The 21,158-nt window shown below is 28.5% G+C and overlaps 2 protein-coding genes across 2 annotated transcripts; one reads left to right on the top strand and one right to left on the bottom strand.

The window, feature by feature from the left end:
- The first annotated feature begins 5,797 nt into the window (after positions 1-5,797).
- On the top strand, positions 5,798-6,862 carry LOC100783682 (ethylene-responsive transcription factor ERF011). The gene has a single exon (XM_003539300.5). It carries the CDS (start codon positions 6,081-6,083, stop codon positions 6,612-6,614), a length of 534 nt encoding a protein of 177 aa, XP_003539348.1. The 5' UTR covers positions 5,798-6,080; the 3' UTR covers positions 6,615-6,862.
- A 1,438-nt stretch (positions 6,863-8,300) lies between these two features.
- Positions 8,301-11,929, bottom strand: LOC100527375 (CBS domain-containing protein CBSX1, chloroplastic). Its single transcript, XM_003539301.5, has 8 exons — positions 11,378-11,929; positions 10,406-10,493; positions 10,210-10,274; positions 10,055-10,103; positions 9,793-9,845; positions 8,877-8,992; positions 8,690-8,747; positions 8,301-8,598 (listed from the first exon to the last, which is right to left on the bottom strand). The coding sequence occupies exons 1-8, from the start codon at positions 11,558-11,560 to the stop codon at positions 8,524-8,526; spliced, it is 687 nt and encodes a 228-aa protein (XP_003539349.1). The 5' UTR covers positions 11,561-11,929; the 3' UTR covers positions 8,301-8,523.
- Between the last annotated feature and the right edge of the window lie 9,229 nt (positions 11,930-21,158).

The following is a 21,158-nucleotide window of genomic DNA, read 5'->3' on the forward strand; positions in this document are numbered from 1 at the left end:
GATGATGCACTCATTTACCATTTAATCGCGTAGATGCTGCTTAAGAAGAAACATATATATGTAATATGTATTTGTGTATTCTAAAAGCTTAAATCATTGTCTTTATCATTTTCAATGGTTCTTAATTAAACCAAATTTATTTAGTATGTACTATTCTTACTCTATTTCCCATTCAATCATTGATATATACTATCATATATACTAACTTTTCCATTTCTCAATAATGTCGTGTTATATACACAAACATTGCTTAAAAGCGTTATAACCAACATCACCAAGTTACATGCTTGCATTGCTTTCACATCCCTGAAATTACATTAACAAGAAGATCGATAAGTATTAGCCTTAACGTCTTGTGTGTGATCTCTTTCCTTTGGGCTTTTGCCGCTTTATTTCAGGAAAAACGAAACAGCTTATTGGCTTTATTTACATTATTTGTTGATTGATAAGTATACATTTTTTATTTGTTCACTTTGAAAGATAACAGATTTAGAGATATAACTAATATTCTAATTATTATCTATCGCTTATTTTTACTAAGATATTAAAGAATTAAATGGAAAAAAAGCTATAATAGTAGCGACTTTGTTAATTAGTACACTTTGGTCAATGATTAAATAATTAAGAGTAGAAATTTTTCATTTTAAAAAAATGTAATATTTAATGTTGCAACATATTTACGCTGTAATTTCTAATATATTTTTAAAATATTAAATCATTGTTTTAAGATTATATACGGCAAAACGTAACGAAAAAAATACCAATAAATTTTATTTTAAATTTCTAATTGGATAAGTAAATAGAACTAAACATATCTTTTAAGAGTAGATAAATAAAAGAATCAGAAGAAGTATTTGTCTTCTCTTATACTTTTTTTTATATATGTTTTCGCTTATACTTAAAATCGAGTAGTTCATTATTTTATTATTATTATGATTATAGAGACGCATTAGATATTCATTAAAGTTAAATCAACCTGTTAAAACTAAGTTTAGATTCTGAATCATTGATACCCTAAGATATCCAGAGACAATTCAGGAGAAGAAGAAAAACACTTTCATGGAATACAATTGTAAAATAATTGTAAAGTAGTACTTGTTATTCGTGTCCGCTTTTCGTGCTAAATTATTGTTTCAGTTGAGTAGTTGTGTTCCAACAAGTAAGCAATTTGTTATTTTATTTATTTTCTTTAGCTGAACAGATCATATTAGTAATTTAAATTTTGTTTAGTATATATTATTGCATAAAGTAGTTTTTATATTAATATTTTTAAAAAACTTTAATATATTATTTTTATTCTTTTAATCTCAAATATAAAAATATTAATTTAAAAACAATTTAATCGGACAGTATATATCAATGAGTGCGTTATCAGATTAATTTCAATTTTGGTGGCATAAAATGAGCGCCATGGCAAATCCGATTGAGGGAAAACGTTGACAAATTGTTATTTTTATTTTAATCAAATAAGATTGAAATAAATTTACTCGAAACAATTATCAAGTGAATGAATTAACTAAAAACAATTATTTTTAATTTATTTGGTGATCTTAAAATCTGAAGTTTAAATATATATAACCATGTTAAATACTCAAAAGAATAAAAAAATTATATGTATAATAATTTTGTATATATTAGCCGAATGGATTATCCCTCATAAAAAATATTTATAGTCTCTACTAAAAAATTCTTTACCAAAAAACTAAGATATTGTTAATAATAAAGAATAAACAAACAAATTATTAATAGGCAATTAAGCCGCCCATTAATATAATTAGCAGGACACCAACTTAACATCGTGGGCCATTGAAATGATTATATCCCGATAATACCCCCATATGTGCGCATGACAACAAATGTTTAAGAAGGATAAAATGGGGAATCCAATTCTATCGCTATTGCGTGGAGGGAAAGTCAATTGCTAACGGTATCTATCCACCGACCACCGACCACCGACCTACCCATCTGCCCACTCAGAATTATTAAAAATATAAATATATTGGATAATAATGAAAATGAAACAAAATATTATTTATAGCAAATAAAAAATAATTTTCTTTTTTCTGATTAAATACCTTTGAAATTCTCTCATTTCATTAACCCGCAAACGACACCAACAAACCGTACCATATTACCATTACTGATCAGGCGCTCACCATCATACACCTGATAGCGCCAATAATGTATTAAAATTTAGTTTCAGAGAAAAAATAAGTTTTGAATACAATTCATGTCTAAAAAATTATATTTTTTAAATATACAATAAGAGTCCATATGAAAACTTGATAAAATTTATTTAATATATTGCTATTATATGAGAGTTTATGCTATAACTTTTCTGTTACTTTAGTTTTAATGCTGTGTCACTTACACTGTTAAGTATTAACTCAGAAAATTATAATAGCTGGTTTTTTAAATTATTGTTGTTGAAGTTAATAAATTTATTATATATTATTATTTATTACTGGATGGCAGTGTGAAAGTCCTGTGTTTTATTTACGTATATACTATTTGCTCTAAATTAAAGTATGGTAGATAAATCTGTAGTAAAAAAAACACAATAGTAGATAAATTAAAAAAAATTATAAATTCAAATAAGTTTCTTGTTTGTTTTTCCAAACAATACTGTTACAATTACTATTATTATGTTTGATTGCTTTAAATGTGGGTTGACGTCCACCACCGCTTATCCAAAGACAAGCTATTATTGCACCACTAACACACAACTAGTTATGGTAGAATAGAATCATGTCTTCCCCCAATGACACTTTTCTTCTTCTTTTTTTGTTTTTACGCAAAAGAGTAGTTTATTTTCATAAACTTATAGAAAATGAAAAAAAATGAATATGCTATACGTGTAAAAGAAATTATATATATATATATATATATATATATAAACACGATTAGTATATTTTAATATACATATTTTTTATTCTTAAATTATCTTTTTTTAATATATAATATTTTTTATTTTTTCATAAACTTTAAAGATATAATTGTTGTTATTTTTCCTAAAAAAAATTATTTCTTTAATTATTTATTATTTTTCTTTTTTAAAAATAAAGATAAAGACAAGAAGTGCTTTTTTTAACTAGTATTTAATAATAAATTCATATGTATAATAGAGTTATTGATTTTTAAAATTATATCTATTATAATTTTAATTAATTGATGATATAATTTTATACATTAAATTAAAAAATATTAAACTCATGAAAAAATATATGAATAACACAATCATATAATTATTAGATTTCATTTGATGGGAAATTTAAATAAGGTAATCTCAGTCAACAAAAATTGATTCGGTTAATAAAAAAATTCATATCTTACAAAAAAATGTGAGTACAATTTTCACTATTAGTGTGAAAACTTTATTAGTATTTTTATAAGTGCATGTATTAAGCTTTGAGACCTATCTCGACCATGATGAGTCCATTAAATTTAATTCATTTAAACTTTTATTTAAACCAAATAAATAAAGTTATGTGAGACGCTTATGAACCGAGAAAAAAGAAAGATAATCCTAAATAATTGATTTAATGAGTTTGATTTATGAAATAAAAGAAAAAAAGAAGGTAAGAAGGAAAAAAAGATGATTTTTTCTAAGTTGTTTGATTAAAAAAATAAAAACATAGAATAATACATGTATAAAATAAGATAAATATTCTGGATAAAAAATGAGATATAACATGGATAAGTTATTTTTTTTTCTTTATACAATAGCTTTTCTCTTTTTAGAAGGAAAACATATTTTTAATATATATATATATATATATATATATATATATATATATATATATATATATATATATATATATTCCTTCTTTTCTTCTAAACCTTTCCAAACAATAAAAGAATCCAAAAAAAATCATGATTTTCCTTTCTCAGATCATTCTTTCTCTTTTTTACTTAAACAAACAACATAGAAAAATATTTAGTATTTTATATTATATAAATATGTAATGATTTTATTTTTAATACAGTAAATAATTTTTTTCAAATATATTTAACTTTATTCCTTTTAGTTATTATATTAATATTATTTGTTAAGTTTTATTTTTTAACAAACATCTTAAATTCTCAATGAAGAGTATCTATAAATACATTTTAAGTTTTTTGTCCCTAGATCTCTTTTCCTTTTTTTCTTCTTGTTACTGTATTTTATTAAGGTAAAATTTCATTTTTTTATTTTTTAATTTGTCTTCAATTTTGAATTTAATTTCCCTTAAGAATTAGTGATGAATTTTATATTCTTATTTTGTTCAATAACATAATCTTGATCTTCTAATTTAGAATTGGACATTGAAAAAAATATTGACTCTCATGTGTAATATTCTTGGATGATGATGTCACGTGTTATGTTCTGATCGATCGATGACAACAACAATGTATTTCATCTTCCATGTATTTAACATTCAATCAAAACATGACGTAATAATGATCATCCAATTAGAACATAAAAAATTGAAATTGAAGACAAATTAAAAGATAAAAAAATTAATTTTATCTTTTATTAATATCATATCATAGTCACTGAGTCCGTCACACGTTGAAATTATCACTTTTTTTTTAAAAAAAATTCATAATCCTTTCTTCTTACCGCACAAATATATCCGAAAAATGAGTTGGAGATTATACTTTTCCCTTTAAAAGGAATTAATAAATACATCTTACACAAATGAATACCTGCACTAGTTATAAATATCATAAAACCTTTTTATCGTATTCAAAGAAACCTTTTTCACCGCTTTTTATTTTGTATATTATGTACACATCGATAAACATATAAACATAGAATATAGATATATTTACATGTGTATTTTTGTTTTGATTATCTTTAAGAATAAATAACATATATACCAATAATTTAAATGTATTTTACATTACTGTTTAATTACAAACTGTCTTTTATAGAAAGATTGTCAACTTAATTATCTTAGAATTCATATTAACCCTGGTTTATGATTATTTAATACTATAATTACTTTTACATTAATAATATTATTTTCCTAGTTGCCTACTAAACTATATTCCAATTTTTTTATAAATTTAATTTAGTAAGTATTGTTAATATAAAACTTTTAAAGGAAACTATCTAACTAAATTTAATTATTTAACTATATAATTTATTTTATTAATACGGTAATTGATTGGATTCATCTAATACGTATGCATAAAAATATTATAAAGTGTTTTTTTTTAACGGAAAAATATTACAGAGAATAGAAGATGTAAATGTATTAGTTTATATAGATTTGGAGAAAACAATGTGCGTGGGGATGGAAAAATCTAAACAGAGAAAACAATACCATCAACCATGCATTGTTCTTGTTGATGAAAAGCGACGGCGTTGTCTGACTTCCACAACCTGCGTCTTAAAAGAGACGGTTTTGAATTAAAATTACAAATATCCAAGGAAGGACGAAAGGGAAAGGCATTAGCCATAGTATTAGTGTATATTAGGTTTATGGTTAGGAAATTGATTATGAGTTGAGAATTAATTTTAAATATATTTTTATATGTTTATTTTTAGGTTAAAAAAATTAGGATTGATTTTGAATTTAAAATTTTATAATAAATTTCATTTTTTATTTAATTTTATAATAAAATATAAAACATAGATGGTATGATTTTAAAATTAATATTGACAGCGTTTATCCAAATACTAATGAATATATGAAGAAACAAATATGGAAATTTTTAATTTTTTTTAAAGAAAGGAGGGGTCGAGTGAGTGATTTTGTCGGTGAATTAATAATTTAAATGGAAATCGTAAAAAAAGAGAGATTATATTGAAATTATTATATCTGGTTGGTAATTGTTTTTTGGGCATTAAAAAAAAAAAGAGCTGGGGTTGAAAGGAAGCATACCAACGTGGAGGCTTACCCAGATGACAAGCTTAGTGCGCGAGTCGCATGACCCTCTCTCCCTTATAACCCTTCCGTGTCTTTTACGAGTTAGATTTCTCATTCGTCATGGAACAGATTCACTCTCTCTCTCTTTAGAGATTTGATTGACAAACACAACTAATTCCAAAGCTAACAACTTTATAGAGAGAGAGAGAGAGAGAGAGAGAGATGGAGGGTGAAGGAAGAAGAAGAGAAGGAGGAGAGAGAGAAACAGCAACAGCAGCAGCAACGAGGAAGGTGGTGGAGGGTGCTGATCAGAGAAGATACAAAGGAATAAGGATGAGGAAGTGGGGCAAGTGGGTCGCTGAAATTAGAGAACCCAATAAGCGTTCAAGGATTTGGCTCGGTTCCTATTCTACCCCTGTCGCAGCCGCACGTGCCTACGACACCGCCGTCTTTTACCTTCGAGGACCCTCCGCGCGTCTTAACTTCCCGGAGCTTCTCATCGGAGAAGGCGCCGCCGCCCTCACCGGCGGCTGTGACATGTCAGCAGCTTCTATTAGGAAGAAGGCCTCCGAGGTCGGTGCTAGAGTCGATGCTCTTCAGGCAACCCTTCACCACCATCACCACCATGTTGTGCCACCACGGCAGCTTCTCTCTGCCAGCTGTGGCGGTGGGTCCGGTGATTTTGCAGTGCGGGTTGTTGACCTGAATAAGATGCCCGAACCCGAGAGCTCCGACTGTGAGTGGAACGTGAATTGAAGGAAAAAGAAAAAAGGTGCATGTTTTCATATTCAGGTGATGGTGGTTGTTAACGTGCGCCGGCTGAGGCAAAATGATGTTGTTGATGAGGCCTGTGGTGGTGGTGGTGGTGGTGCGGAGTACTGTACTGTATCTTTTTTCCTTCAACCTTCTCTCTTGGGTAGTTTTTTTTTAAAATTTTTAGATATTACAAAAGAATTTTTGGCTTGTAAAAATATGTTAAATGTAAATTAACTAGTCCGGTAGCAGTTTCTTTTTCTTCTGAGTTATTGTCTCTTGAGTGGTTTTATTTTACCTTTAAATTTCTTAGTTTATTATGTCTTTCTGGTTATGAGAAGGGAAAAAAAAGATGTTGTTTTGGGTGTGTGAAAAGAAATTCGGCGGAAATTAGAAATTTTTGGAATGAAAGTGAAGGTGAGGGTTAGAAAAAAAGAATAGAATGAAGCAGTGGAAGTGAAATACTAAGGTGGAGGGAGGGGACAGCAATGGCCTACTGTGCCCAGCAGTTGGGTACAAAAGGAGGGAGTGAGCCATGCTAACCACTAAAGTAATAATAATAACTACTAAAAAGTGATAAGATTGAGAGTTAGGTATTTTTCTGGTTCTACACTGTTTCCTGATTATTGAGTTGTGAAAGGGGAAATGGAATGGGCCACTGCCAAGGGAAAACGTTGTGGCCACTGCTGTTTTGACAACGATGGATGATGGGGTCGGTTAATCGGTTTTGTCGTCTCAGATTTTTATTTTCATTTTTGCTTCTAATTCTAGTCAAATCTCAGACAACAATCGTATCAAAAAATAAATAAATTATATATATAAACGAGAAACAAAGAGGAAAAAAGAAAAGAAAAATGAGAGAAAGAAATGTCTCCATGTGAAAGCAAAATTACAGCTCCTCTATTGATCGACAAATATCTTTGAGGAGGATTTCTGATTTGAGTCTGAGCTGTACCCCATATTTGGTTAGCTACGATCTACGAGTCCATGATTAGCGGAGAATTAGAGGATTTTTAACCTTTATTTGAGGTTTTTTACAGCTGTGGTCTTGTGGATTACATCGTGCTTGACGTAAGTAGGCGATTAATTAATTAATGATAAAGTAAATCTCCCGTATTAAGAATAAGATCCTCGTGCTCGGTATTAATTAATTAATTAATTAATCATCAGCCAAAAGAGATAAAACTATATAAAAGGCAAGGATAGGGTAAAAGACAAATGTAGAATTGGATGAGCGAAGAGGACAACATCCTCGTGCTCGGTTATTTAGGAGTTTGGTTTTTTTCTAGACCGTAAGGGCACCAAATAACGTGGAGATCAGTAGAAGGGAAAGTAGTGTGGCCAAATTGACCAAAAGATCAACATTAGGCAACGAAGTCGTCCTTAATTTTCTCATCGTATAAAATGAAGAAACAAAAGACAGGTCCCAATCTGTTACTGTCAACCGTTCTGCTCAACAGCTAGGCATGAGTTTTATTACATTGACGGACCAAGATGACCAGCCATCGCTTCAGCTCAACCACTAACCGATTTAAAACGATGTAGTAGTTAGTATAGAGGTAGATTAATGCCGGTTGAAATTTGTGTCTGAATTATCCTTAGTCTTTGACATATGATTAATGCTGCGAGTTCACCACATTTTCAACATCATTGTCACCAAGGTGGCCCATATAAACTACAACGAGATCATTAAGAATGATAATAATTGCCCTTGCAAAATATTGCCCGTGACAAACATTCGTGTAAATTCCAAAACAATAAGATATACATGCCTAAGCTAAAATTTTAATTCTAATTCAAGCAAGTTTCTGTGAACACTTTTTTCTTTTTTTGGACAAATTCTGTGAACACTTGAATCGAACTACTGCACGGAAATCCAGCAACAAATTTTTTAATGATCTTCTGAATCCTATCATTCTTTCTTTTGGTTCGCTTGTTTCATGTGCAGTGCGGCTCTTACAACATTTCCTCTTGTGATAATCCCAACCTTTAGATATTAATAATCACCATTTAGAAACATTAAAAATAAAATTAAAAGAAAAACAAAACAAATATAACAGATTGGAGGATTATCGTACCAGTCTACCCTCAGCATCTACAACTGGTAGGCGTCGAAATTTGGTTTCTAGCAACAACCTAAAGATAGACATTCAAAAATGCTCATCTTTTTTTGTAGGCGGCTTAAAATATACTAAAAAACAAAGTTAAAAAAGGTAAAAGCAAAGGGGGGTATTTAAGGGTGAATAAGGAAAAAGATGGAAGAACCTCGCAGCATCCTCGAGATTGGTGGTCTCACGAACGACCATAGGGGCAGTGGTCATCAATTCACCAATCAACTTTCCGTTGGTCTTACTTAGCAGCTTTTGAACCTCATTGAAAGTCTGCAAAAGCCAATAATATCAGCAAATATCTAGCACTCAGCTAGTGTGAGAAGCATGCATCTAAGTTGGCTATAAAAAAGTTCTACTAAGCAGCATACTAATATTTATGTAAGTTAATCTCGACAAAAAGTAAGCCACACGTTTTTTATCCTCAATGACAACTTTCTCCATGGTGCAGCTTCCTTCTTAATTTACACTATCTATGGCCAGATTTTTCTGGCCAGCCTAACTCTCCAGTATAATTGAGATTACTGATTTGTAATAATTTCTCAATAGTTACTTACTGCATATCACTGCCAAAGTGGGTATTTTAGCATATCTAATAATATCTTCAAACCTTCCATGAACAATAACAGCAGCAACTGAGGGGAAAGTCACACACAAACACATATATATTTGTCCCCCCCCCCCCCACCTAATAAAATGTTGTTTAAATTTTAAGTCTAATTTAAGTTAAATGCATTTAAAACAAGAAAGCATTGAAACACTAAATCATATTTAATTTATTTATTTAGTATATTTTAGAAGGGGAGGGGTTACTATGATAGAATAGATAACTGCAAAATTTCCTATAAAAGTTGTTTGGGATGCAGGTACTAATGCCTAGAAATACTTATATATGGTAGTGATATATGGATTTTGCTTTTCCAATCCAGATCAGCTTAGTTCTTTAAGGTCTGACTACCAAAATATCAGCTCAGTAAACTCAACTTGTTTGTATTAACAATATAAAATCCAGAAAATAGTAGAATATGATGGTAAAGATGAATTAACTATCAAAGAAAGAAGTACAAACATACTTTCCAAGTACTGTCAACTTCTGGAAACATGTTGTTATCCTTTAGCCCGTGACCTGAAACCAGCATAGCGCACTTTATTTAACCTACAGGGTCTTAATTTGGGGGTAGAAACGCATTAAAAATGCTAAAAAAATATTGTTATCCCATGAAGTGAAAGTGCTGTTAAGTTTTGATTTTTGAATAAGGTGAAAATCAAACTAACAACAAATGAGAAAGGAGCAGATATTGCTTTTTTTTAAAATGAAAAAAAAAATCAATTTACCTGATATAGAGTCCAGTGCTAACAAATCATAATCTGAAACAACACCAACCTGCAGAGTATAAAAGCACCTTCAGAAATAATTTCCATGGAAATTAGTCCAGCAATGTTCTGCCGAGTTAATCTCAAATGCAAATGGGTAAGAATGAACAGCTGACCAGTTTCCAGTTATCATCAATCACGGGAAAACCAGTTATCCTGTTTTCAACAAGAATCTCCAAAGCTGTTGCAAAATAACATGTTAGGAATTAAATAAAAAATCCTCCCTTCCTTTCACAACAAAGAAAAATGGAGAAGAAGAATAGAAAACACTTCTACTCTGGAATAAGACATGAACCAAGTATGAAAATATACCTTCATCCACAGATGTTGTGGGTTTCACCACATGTAAATCCTCTTTCTTTGTCATAAAGTCACCGACAGTGTATAGTCCACTTCTTGGCTGCATATAATGTCACGTCAAAACGTGGTCGCTACATTTTTACATTTCTCATAAGAGTATGTACTCTATAAATAGTGAATCACTTAGAACATCAGGCCAAACTGACAACAACAAAAAATCAAGCCGGTCTTGATTTTGCCACCCTGAATACAAAAGGGCTTCCTCCATTTGAAGGAGGCAAATATATGGATAAACTTCTCAGTGAGTACTTATAATAGAAGAAAAAATTAAATAAACTTCTTCATAAGTTAAAATTAACTTATACATAACATAAAAACAAGTTTTGGAGAAGTTAATATGAGAGAACTTTTACAAATTAATTTATGCATAATTTTAACTCATGGAGAAATTTATTTCATTTTTTCTTCTTACTTTATTCTCCTATTAGTGCTTACAAAGAAGTTTATTCAAAAAGATCCAGATAGAACTTGTTCTCTAATTATGTCACTCTTCACGTCGAAGCATGAAACTAGATTATAAATAGGCACATCAACTGCACCAGCGAAGGAGGCATAAGAATAGCATCCGAAGGATAAGGGGAAACATCTCTCTCTCTGTCTCTCTCCACAATCAATACTATTTCAAACCTTTCAGCCATTTTTACACTCACTCTAACTCTAACCATAACCACTAGCTGTAACATGACAAAAACATGTTTAAAATTATAAGCTCCATGACATGAAATTCGTATTGTTTTAACAAAATTCTACGCAACTAAAGCAAGTGAGCGTAAAATTGCTAGAGACCGAAATCTGAATTGAAAATCTATCATCTAAAACACCAAGATATCTAAAATCCCAGCGGTTTTACATGACAGCTGTTACAAGAAATTCGATAAGAAGAGCATGCTTGGAATTGAGTAGATAAGAATTAAGAAGAGATACCGAGACGTCATTAGCGGTGAGGGTGTTAGCAGCGAGAAGCGGCGAGAGACGGAGGCGTGGGAGAGGAGGAGAAGAGCGGTAGAAAGAAGCGGCGGCGGCGAGAGGCTGCAAGAGAGGGCGGTGAGCGGCGGAGGAAAGAGGAGGGAGATTGTGGAGATGCAACCGCGACAGAGCTGAGTCCATGTGTTTAGAATTTGGTTGGACTCCAATTCGAAACCCACCAAAGGATTGGATTTGAGTTGAGGGTTTCAGAGTTTGGAGTTCACACTCTAATGTCTAATCTGCAGAGACACCCATTTCTTCCTTTAACTGTCAAATAACACAAAATTCACCGTCAATTTCTTCTCTCCGTTTCAACGCCTACCAATATATATATATATATATATACTTTTCAAAATATCCTTAAATATCTCTTCAAATTTTTGGCCTGGCTTGCAAGTGCCATGAAAATATCACTTATTCATTAATTTCTTTTTAATTTAATTCAGAGATTGGGCACCATGAGGATTTGGATTGTTCAAGTGCCACATGTTTCATACGTAATTTTATTATGTGGTTGAATGTTCTCAACTCCAATAATATTACCTCCTGTGACCTCGTGTGAAGAATGTATGTGATTTAAACAATAGTATAAGAAAAAAGGCATATCAAAACTTTTACTGTTATTTATTGTAATGAAATGAAACATTTCTTTTTTTTCAAGATGCTTCTTAAACATTTCTAATTAATTTTTAAAAAATTTCTATATTTAAAGAATACTTTTTTATTTCAATTTAAAGAATACTTATAATAATACATGAGATGCCAATGATATACTTATTCTTTAATATTCTTTTTTAATTTGTACTTTTTCTTCAACAATTTAATATCATGTGAATTTTAAGGACAATGAACAATTCTCAAATCATATATATATTTTGTCAAAAAATAATTCATTTAAAATGTCTAGGCACTTGCACAAAATAAGAACATTACATTAATACATGGCATGTAAACAATAGCAATTAGCTAATCAATCGCGTACTCAAAACTAAGCAAATTAGCAATCCTGTACTCTAGATACAACAAAACAGAATATTCAAGTTCTCTTGTTTAAAAGAAGTCTGAATACAGTCGTCGCCTTTATTCATTCATTCTCTTATTACAAACAATATTCAATTCATATATGATTCCTTGCTTCATACTTCAAGTTCCAGCTATAGCAAAATAAATAATACTTCAAGTTCCAGAAGCATTATCCAGCTCCAATTTTTGTTTTTGGTCAGTATCCAGCTCTATTTAAATTTGGAAATTTACTTCCTGCACCCCCTTTTTGCTTCTTGGACCTTCAAAAAACACAAAAGAAGGTGCACGAAGAAAAGCCTTAAAGTTGGGAAGTAAGCCCAATGTCAAATTGGGGAGCCCAACAAACAGCCCAATTAAAATGTAGTATTTTAGGCATTACGTAACATCCAAAAAGTTTGTTTTCTGAAATTCAGAATGATTTAAAAAAACAAAGCTTTTATTTTATAGTTTTATAAACCTTGAGAGTGGAATTCTCAAAGGAAAAATTCAGGAATTTAGAGTATACAATTCTGATTCCTTAAAAAATTCAATTCTAGAAGTCAAGAATTATGAGTGTAATAAAACTTTAGTAAACTGACATCACAAAAATAAATGTAAAAATAAAGAAAATAGGGATTTAAGCTGTAGGCCTTGGATGCATCTTAACACATGATGATAGCCCAGGTTCATTTACATGGAAGGCAGCTGCTTCCTACACCAAAAAAATTACTTTCTGCTTTTTTTCACATTTTGGATTAATCCGAAAGGTGAAATTAAATTCTGAATTGGTGACACTTTTTTATATTCTGAATTAGCTAACTCAGAATGTAAAATTATATTCCAAAAATGTTTAGGAAGCAATTTTTCGATGCAGGAGGAAGCAACAGCCTACATGGCATATGGAGATTCTAAGTTGTTAAAGTGTTTCATTTCATTCCAATCAAGTAGTTGTTACGATGGGCATGGGCCTAAAAACTTAATAGCTTGTCGTTGAGTTCCAAGTTTCCATTCGCCAATGAAATTAAAACATATACTAATACTATTTTAAATGTTTACTTATTTAGAGAATTATTGTTTACGTTAGGAGCGTTTAAATCTAAATCAAACCACAATCAAAATCAAAAACCGCTCAAAAAACTTGAAAATCCAACCAAATTAATTCTTTTTGTATTTGTTTGTATGATTTTTTAAATATATATTTGGTTTAAAATTGATAAAATTTGATCATTTTCTATATTTTAACATATTAATAAGTTTTATAAATTTTTATTAATAATTTTTTAATGTAATTTAGTTTAAAACTTGAAAACAAATATATAAGTTTTAATGAAATAATATTTTACTAAAAATTATAAAAATTAAACCGAATCAAATAATAAAATATTGATTTGGTTTGACTTAAATATTATTTTAAAAGAAAACCAAATCAAACCTTAACTACACATATTTTTTAAGTTTAATTCCTATAACTTTTTATGAAAAATAAAATCAAATTGAATCACAAACACTCTAGCATATATTAATTTTTTTATCATGCAAAACAGTAGAGATTTAATGAATAAATTATATAAAAAATAATAAAAACATACATACATATTGATATAATGTAATAAATACATATATAAATAGTATTATAATTAATTGTATACCTTAAATTAATAATTAACATGTATAAATTTTTTTTTAAATGCATACCTATTTCTAACGTGATCTATACAATTTTTTTATGTATTATTAATTATTAATTTAACTGATTATCTTCTTCTATAAAAAAAATTAAGTTTTTTATCTTGTTTATATTTAGCTAACATTGTTTTATGATATAAAATTATTCAAAATAGAATATTACCGGGTATTTGATTTTGTTGTTTTCTATCTTCATTTTTAAATGAAAATAAAAAATAGTAATGAAAACGTGTTTGGTTAGATTTCTATTTTCATTTACAATGAAAATACTTTTTCAAACAAACTAAAAACTGAAAATAATAAAATTTTGTTTTTAGTGTTTAAATTAAGAACCTGACAAAGAATGTAGTCTTAAGTAAATTTAAAAATATATTTTCTTTCAAAACTCAGTATTTTTATTTCTTGAAAACAAAAAACAAAAAATCAAAACAAATATATTTTCAAAATTATAATCTTTTAAAAATCAAAACAATTTTCAGAAAATAAAAATAAAAAATAAAAATTATAAACCAAAATCACCCTTATCTCATCGAGTTTGAAGATAGCGAGTCTCGCGAGGCTAAAGGTCGAATAAAAAACAGGTGACAAAAGTGTTAGATCCTAAGTTTGTTCGTGTGGCTAATTCGCATGGAAAAATAAACGCTTAATTGTTAATTTCATTGTTAAATTATTTAATTTAATTTTAAAATTTTAAATAATTTAATTTAATTTTCAAATTTTAAAAAATAAATAATTTTGATCATATTATTTTGAATAGTTTAATTTATGTTCAAATTTTTTTAAATTTTGAATCCAAATTAATTATTTTAAGAATTTGAGAACTAAATTTAACATTTAAAAAATCTGGATATCAAATTAATTTATTTTACATATAGTTAAAATTGAATATAATTTTTTTTAAATGAATCATTTTCACGTTATACACCAAAAATTTGAAGATATTAAACCATTTAAAACAATTTAGAGATTAAAATTGATAATTAAGTAAAATATAAGAGAAAGACGGTACAAGAGAAAGTGAAATCCTCCGTCTCATGATAAAACTCTTTTTTTGCCTTTTTTAATGCTATTTTAAAATTAAAAGTTACAATGAAAATTTTAAGAAGCAGAAATTGTCTTTGTCATAGAATTAAAAGTTTGTAGAGAGAGTAAAGAGAGAGTGGGGAAATAAAAGAGAAACAGCGACGAGACGAGATATCGAGAGCGAATAGAAAAAGAGCGATAGCGGAAAAATAAAAGAGGAATAAATAAAAGAGGAATCAGTTTTTTTTTTTCTTTTTCAAGAGTGCTAAGTATGAATGAAAAAATAACAAAAACTAATGGAATTTAGGTCATTCTGTTGGCACCTTGAATTTTAAGAGCATGAGTACCTTTTCATCCTAAACCAATGAAAAATAATCATTTACACATTACAAATCACATCATAAATAAATATAATTTAATCTTAATGGTTTCAAATTTATAATTGGAAAATTTTCCATTAAAAATTATTTTAACTTTTTAATGATGTACTAAACATGAAAAGTATGGTAGTATGAATGGAATGAGCAACCGTTATTTAATAATTATAAAATAACATACTTTCCAGTTATTTAATAATTATAAAATAACATATTTTTCATCAATTTTTTATCCTTGTTTCCAAGTCCTTGATCAGATTTTCCAGTTGTATCTTTCATCATATTATTAATGAAATGAGTTCATCTTCTTTCTTTAAAAAAACAATTACAAAATAACAAAAGCTTAATTAATAAGTCATATATATTACCATTTTTCTCTAAAAAAAAGTCATATTATCAATTTGATATTATCTATAACGTGAAAGTTATAAGTACATGTGTATGATAGTTATTGGTCTGTTCAAGAAAATCAATTTCTGGTATCAAATTTGAAGGTAATGTAGAATTTGTCTTAGACTGTATCAAATTCAATCTAATTCAAACTGATGTAACTTATAATAGTTTGTGAAAAATATATTTAATTAAAAATTGTTCAGTAACAATTTAAATACAGGTATGTAGGTGTTAATTTTTTTTACTGAAGGTATATAAGTGTTATTATCTAAGTATGAAAACTTATTTTTAATAGTTTATGCTTAAAAAGTTATACTGATATCAGCATCAAACACTCTAATATTTTTATCAATTAAAGTAGATGCATGCCAAAGATTAAATTTTTTTTTTCCTGGCATAATATAATTTTTCAATGGGTAAAAAAATTATGATTTTTAGCAATTGTAATTTTTTTTGGGTTGAGTATAAAAAAATACTAAATATAATATGTTTTTAGATGTTTTATAACTATGTAAATATGTGTCAATAAAAAAAATCGAATCATCCCATCTAATATTAAATAGCATTTTTTCGAATTAAGGTAAATCAATTTTGTTTAAAGGAATACAATACAAAGTTTCAAATTAAAACAGTTGAGATTGTTTTAATCTTTTGACTTTTGACTTGACAAATACGCCAATCTTAAACGTATCTGAGATAGATAGATGCCCAGTAGAATGAGTAGATTTATCCCTCATTTAAATATAAATTGGCAAAGTTTTTTTCGATGATTTACTAGGTTAATTATAATACAATACTCTAGATTTCAGAATTTAGAAAGTTGAAAATCGTATCAGATGTCTCACAACTCCATCTAATCCACACGTCAACGAGTTCGTTCTCCACGTATTCTTATCAATGGCTCATATAATTCATTAGTTAATTAGTATGTGCATAATCACATGATTCACCTTGTATTTTGATAATTTTTACCATAAAAAATAAAAATCGTATCAAAGTGGGACTCGTAAAAGTCAACCACCTGGATTTCATCATATTATTATATCTTCAACTGATTTTTTTTTCTGAGTCATTTTTCTGGTCTTATAGTATTCACATTATCACGTTATTATAAAAGATTTATACACAATTTTATCTAATAATAATAATAAGAAATTTAAAAAAAATAAAAATTCATATTTTTATATTTTTAATTTTCATTTAATCATAATATCATTATATGTCAGATACATATTATTTTTATTCATCTAAATTTTATTTTTAAGAAATTCTTGTTATCAAATAAATTTACTTCAATAAAAAAAATCATAAAAAACAATTTATTCACGTAAAAAAATCTCCATTAAAAATACCATTCAGTCATTCACACCACAAATAAGCTTTTATTGGGGATGGCCCACAGCCACATGATGAGTCTATGCTGACGAGGCTACTTCTCCTGATCTGTACATAATTTGTTTTTTAATCTCTGTAGATGAATTTTCAGCCGCATATTAAAACGAAAAGCTTAACAAAAATGCAAGTTTGACCAAATTAAGCCGAGGGAATTCAAAGTTGATTAAATGAATGATGAGATTCTTTTTCACAAAAATCATAATGACATAATTACGAGTTACGTTGTTGTTTATTGTAAATAAGAATTTGTACTTCTTTATTTGCATACAAAACCGACCCAACCAACTTTTTTTATGTCGACTTCATTAAAGTTATGAAAAATAGTTTTTTATAACTTTTTAACATGTACATAATCAAGATGAAATTTGAGGAACAAATTCTTTTATTATATAAAAAACATTTATTAGCTAGATATTTACATATTTTCATACGTGTATATATCTTCCAAAAATATTTGTACATCTCCTTTTAATAATTTAATTACAGAAAATTAGAATAACAACTTAAATTTTAAAAAGCAAAAGAATTGTAAATATCATATTTCATTATTCTTCTCTATTTATCAATCTATAAGTGCGTGTGAATCTCTTTCTGATCTGATAATTTTAAAAGAAGCATTTTTTTTTTGGTAATTTGTCGATTTCAAGAGGTCACTCATATATAGTGTTGATGAGATTCACTCAAACTTGTGGTCATATATGAATTGGGTCCATATTCTCTGTCTTTATTGATGGAAAATTTTTGGAAAAGATTTTACAACTTGTCATCGTCGTCTCGTGATTCATGAATCATCAAATCCTAAAATTTTGAAGTTGTTTTGTAAAAATAACAAAGCCAAACATAAGCAGCAGTAAAGACATGGCAAAAAGGGGATAATTATCATTTCATAGGATTCCATGTTTGTTTGGTTGGTTGCCAGCTTTCTAAAATTGTCAAATTACATAGTGGTTGGGAAATAGATATTCCTATATATGGAATGTGCACGTGAAGCCACTGCCCATTAGCCATACCACATACTATCAATCCTTAATATTCGCATTCTCTAATTTCATTGAAAGAACACGTTAGAATTCGAATATGTTCATTTTGCACTTTCTTGAGCAAAACTAGTGATTTTTTTAAGGATATATGCTGCCACAGACAGTGTCTGCTCTCTTTCCTGTGCACTAATTCCATACTTAAACAGTGAAACATTTATTATTCCGAATGAATGCATAAAATATTTAGTTTGAGCCAAATACAATGAACTATGATAGCTTCCTCTCCTTCTAGCTCACGTAACTATTTTGGGGGACGAGATGGAACCTAAATGCTTTACACTTGAGCCAGTATTTGATCATCATGTCCACATAATCAGTTAAATTTAACTGATTATTAAATATGCTTTGTAATGTTTGCTCAACTTATAGATTGGAAAATTTAAAAGTGAAACTAAACGTGTAAGAAAAGTCATCTACTTTTCTTTCAACGTGAGATCTGAATTTAATTTGGTTGGGTTTGTAAGTCAGTTACCTTTTTTTGTCAAAAAAAAGTCATCTACTTTTTTATAAGTGAAATAAGTATAAAAACTAATCTTGCAAGTTGCAAAGGAAGGAAAGCCATTAAATTTTTTAATCCATTTTGAGATTTAATATTTGGAAAATCACAAAACATATAGTTATTTAAGTCTTATTAGTTTTTACCATTATTTTCTTTTGTTTGTTATGCAGATGTAGCGCAAGTTTTATATATCCAAAGAACCGGTATACAAAAAATCAATCAGCTCTAGTTAATACTTAAACCTCCACACCACCCTTTGGCTGTAAGATCATTTCATTGGTTAATTATACAATCAATGAAGAAAATTGATAATTCTTTCCTTGTAATTAATCACAGTCGTTGAAAAATATTAGTAATAGTATTTTAAATTCTTTGGGTCCATGATGCATGATTTATTCAATAACTTTTCCCCCATTGGAAAGTAAGATTCCAAAACAAACTTTTTTATGTGTCGACAACAAGAAGATATTTGATTAATTTAACCAATTAACATGCACGTTATCTAAACTTCTCTCGTTGCAAACATGTCACGCAATCAATGGAATTTCTATCCTCAACATACAGAAACTTAAGCAAACGTTGTTCTTTTAAGGTTTGACGGTGAGAAAGTGATTCGTAGGAGCATGATATTTAATTCAACTTTGTAACAACCATCATAAACTAAGGTTTGTCGACCAAGATATAAAATAAACAAAAAAGACATGGCATATCATCCGTGTCCACTAGTAATCATTATGAACGGGAAGTTAAGGAGGGCCCCCAATTCCTTTAGCTTAGGACATCACAAGGAGAAGAACCTAAACGACCCATTTTAGTTAATTTAGAGTAGTAATTTGAGTCAAACAAAGTTAGATGCGACTACATGTAAATTTTTAAATGGAGCAACAGAAGTTAGGTCAGATACATAGGGAAAGGGGGTTAAGGATAATAAAGTTAGTGGGCCTGGTGGTGCTACTGGGTGTACAAGTTAGATGAGAGAGAAAGAGGTGGGCCTGGGCTCGAATAATTGAAGGAAAGGGATGAGAAAAAAACAAAAGAGTGAGGCCCACTTAGTTGGTACTGTTTCCACTTGGGGAAAAGAAGCGCTTCCACCGTAGCCTCGTCCCTCTTCCATTATGGGAAGGTTTAGCTTTTTGAATTTTTGCCCTCCACTCATTACTCTCGACTAGAAAGAAAAACACACAGCAACCAGAGATGTGACGTGGCCTTCCTCCTCTCCACTTGTTTATTTGTTTTAATTAATGAAATCTATATCTCTAACATAGGCCCACCTTCAAACCCCACTCAAAAATAAAACACAACGTTTCGGTTTCCCCCTTATCACACTTTGCACCAACACTCTTTTATCTTTATTAGATACATGGCTATTTCAACAAAATAGATGGGTAGAAGAGATTTTTCTTTGTCTAATAAATACTTACATTTCTTATTAAATATAAGATTTTTTTTTTTACTTAAATTTATTTATCCTTTTTTATAACATTCTTTTGAAATTATCTTTTGTATTAAATATTTTTTACTTAAATATCATTTATTACTTTACAATGAGTGTTATATATCTAAAGGATAAATAGTTATTTCTCTTGTAAGGATTGGATTAAAAAATTAACACGCATTAATTAATTAGATGTGAAAATAATTAAATGAAAAGAAAAAAAAAATTATAAGTCTCAATAAACTTAAGAATAATTTCAATAAAATAATATAAATTATTAATAAATTTAATGCTGCTAACTTTATTAATCAACTTTCTTAAGTGAAAAGATATAACACCTGCTAATTTTAATATTTTGTATTTTAACAGGAACTGGAATATGCAACAAGCGACGCTAATAAAAAAATTTGAAAGCATTTTTTTATTGTAAGTCAAGTTAACACTAAATGATAAATTGTGGAAAAAAAATATTATCAACAACAATCGATAGTCTCTTAACTATTTTATACTAATATCATGATCACTATAAAATAAAATTAAAATATTATTTAGTTTTAATTATTAATGTCGACCAGACTAGCATAATTTCTTACATAGAATAGAGCTTGAAACTAAAATCAAATCAGTAATTGATAAAGTACTTACTATATAATATATATTAATTTATATCTCGATTACATTATATATATATATATATATATATATATATATATATATATATATATATATATATATATATAATTTAGTCATTTAAAACATAATTTCCTTTTCATAACATCTATATAATAATATAAATCAACACCACATTTTATGTTCATTTTAAGTTATTGTATTTTTATCAGGAACTGGAATATGCAACAACCGACGCTAATAAAAAAATTAAAAAATT

Source organism: Glycine max, chromosome 11, assembly GCF_000004515.6.
Source record: "Glycine max cultivar Williams 82 chromosome 11, Glycine_max_v4.0, whole genome shotgun sequence".
Lineage (NCBI taxonomy): Eukaryota > Viridiplantae > Streptophyta > Magnoliopsida > Fabales > Fabaceae > Glycine > Glycine max.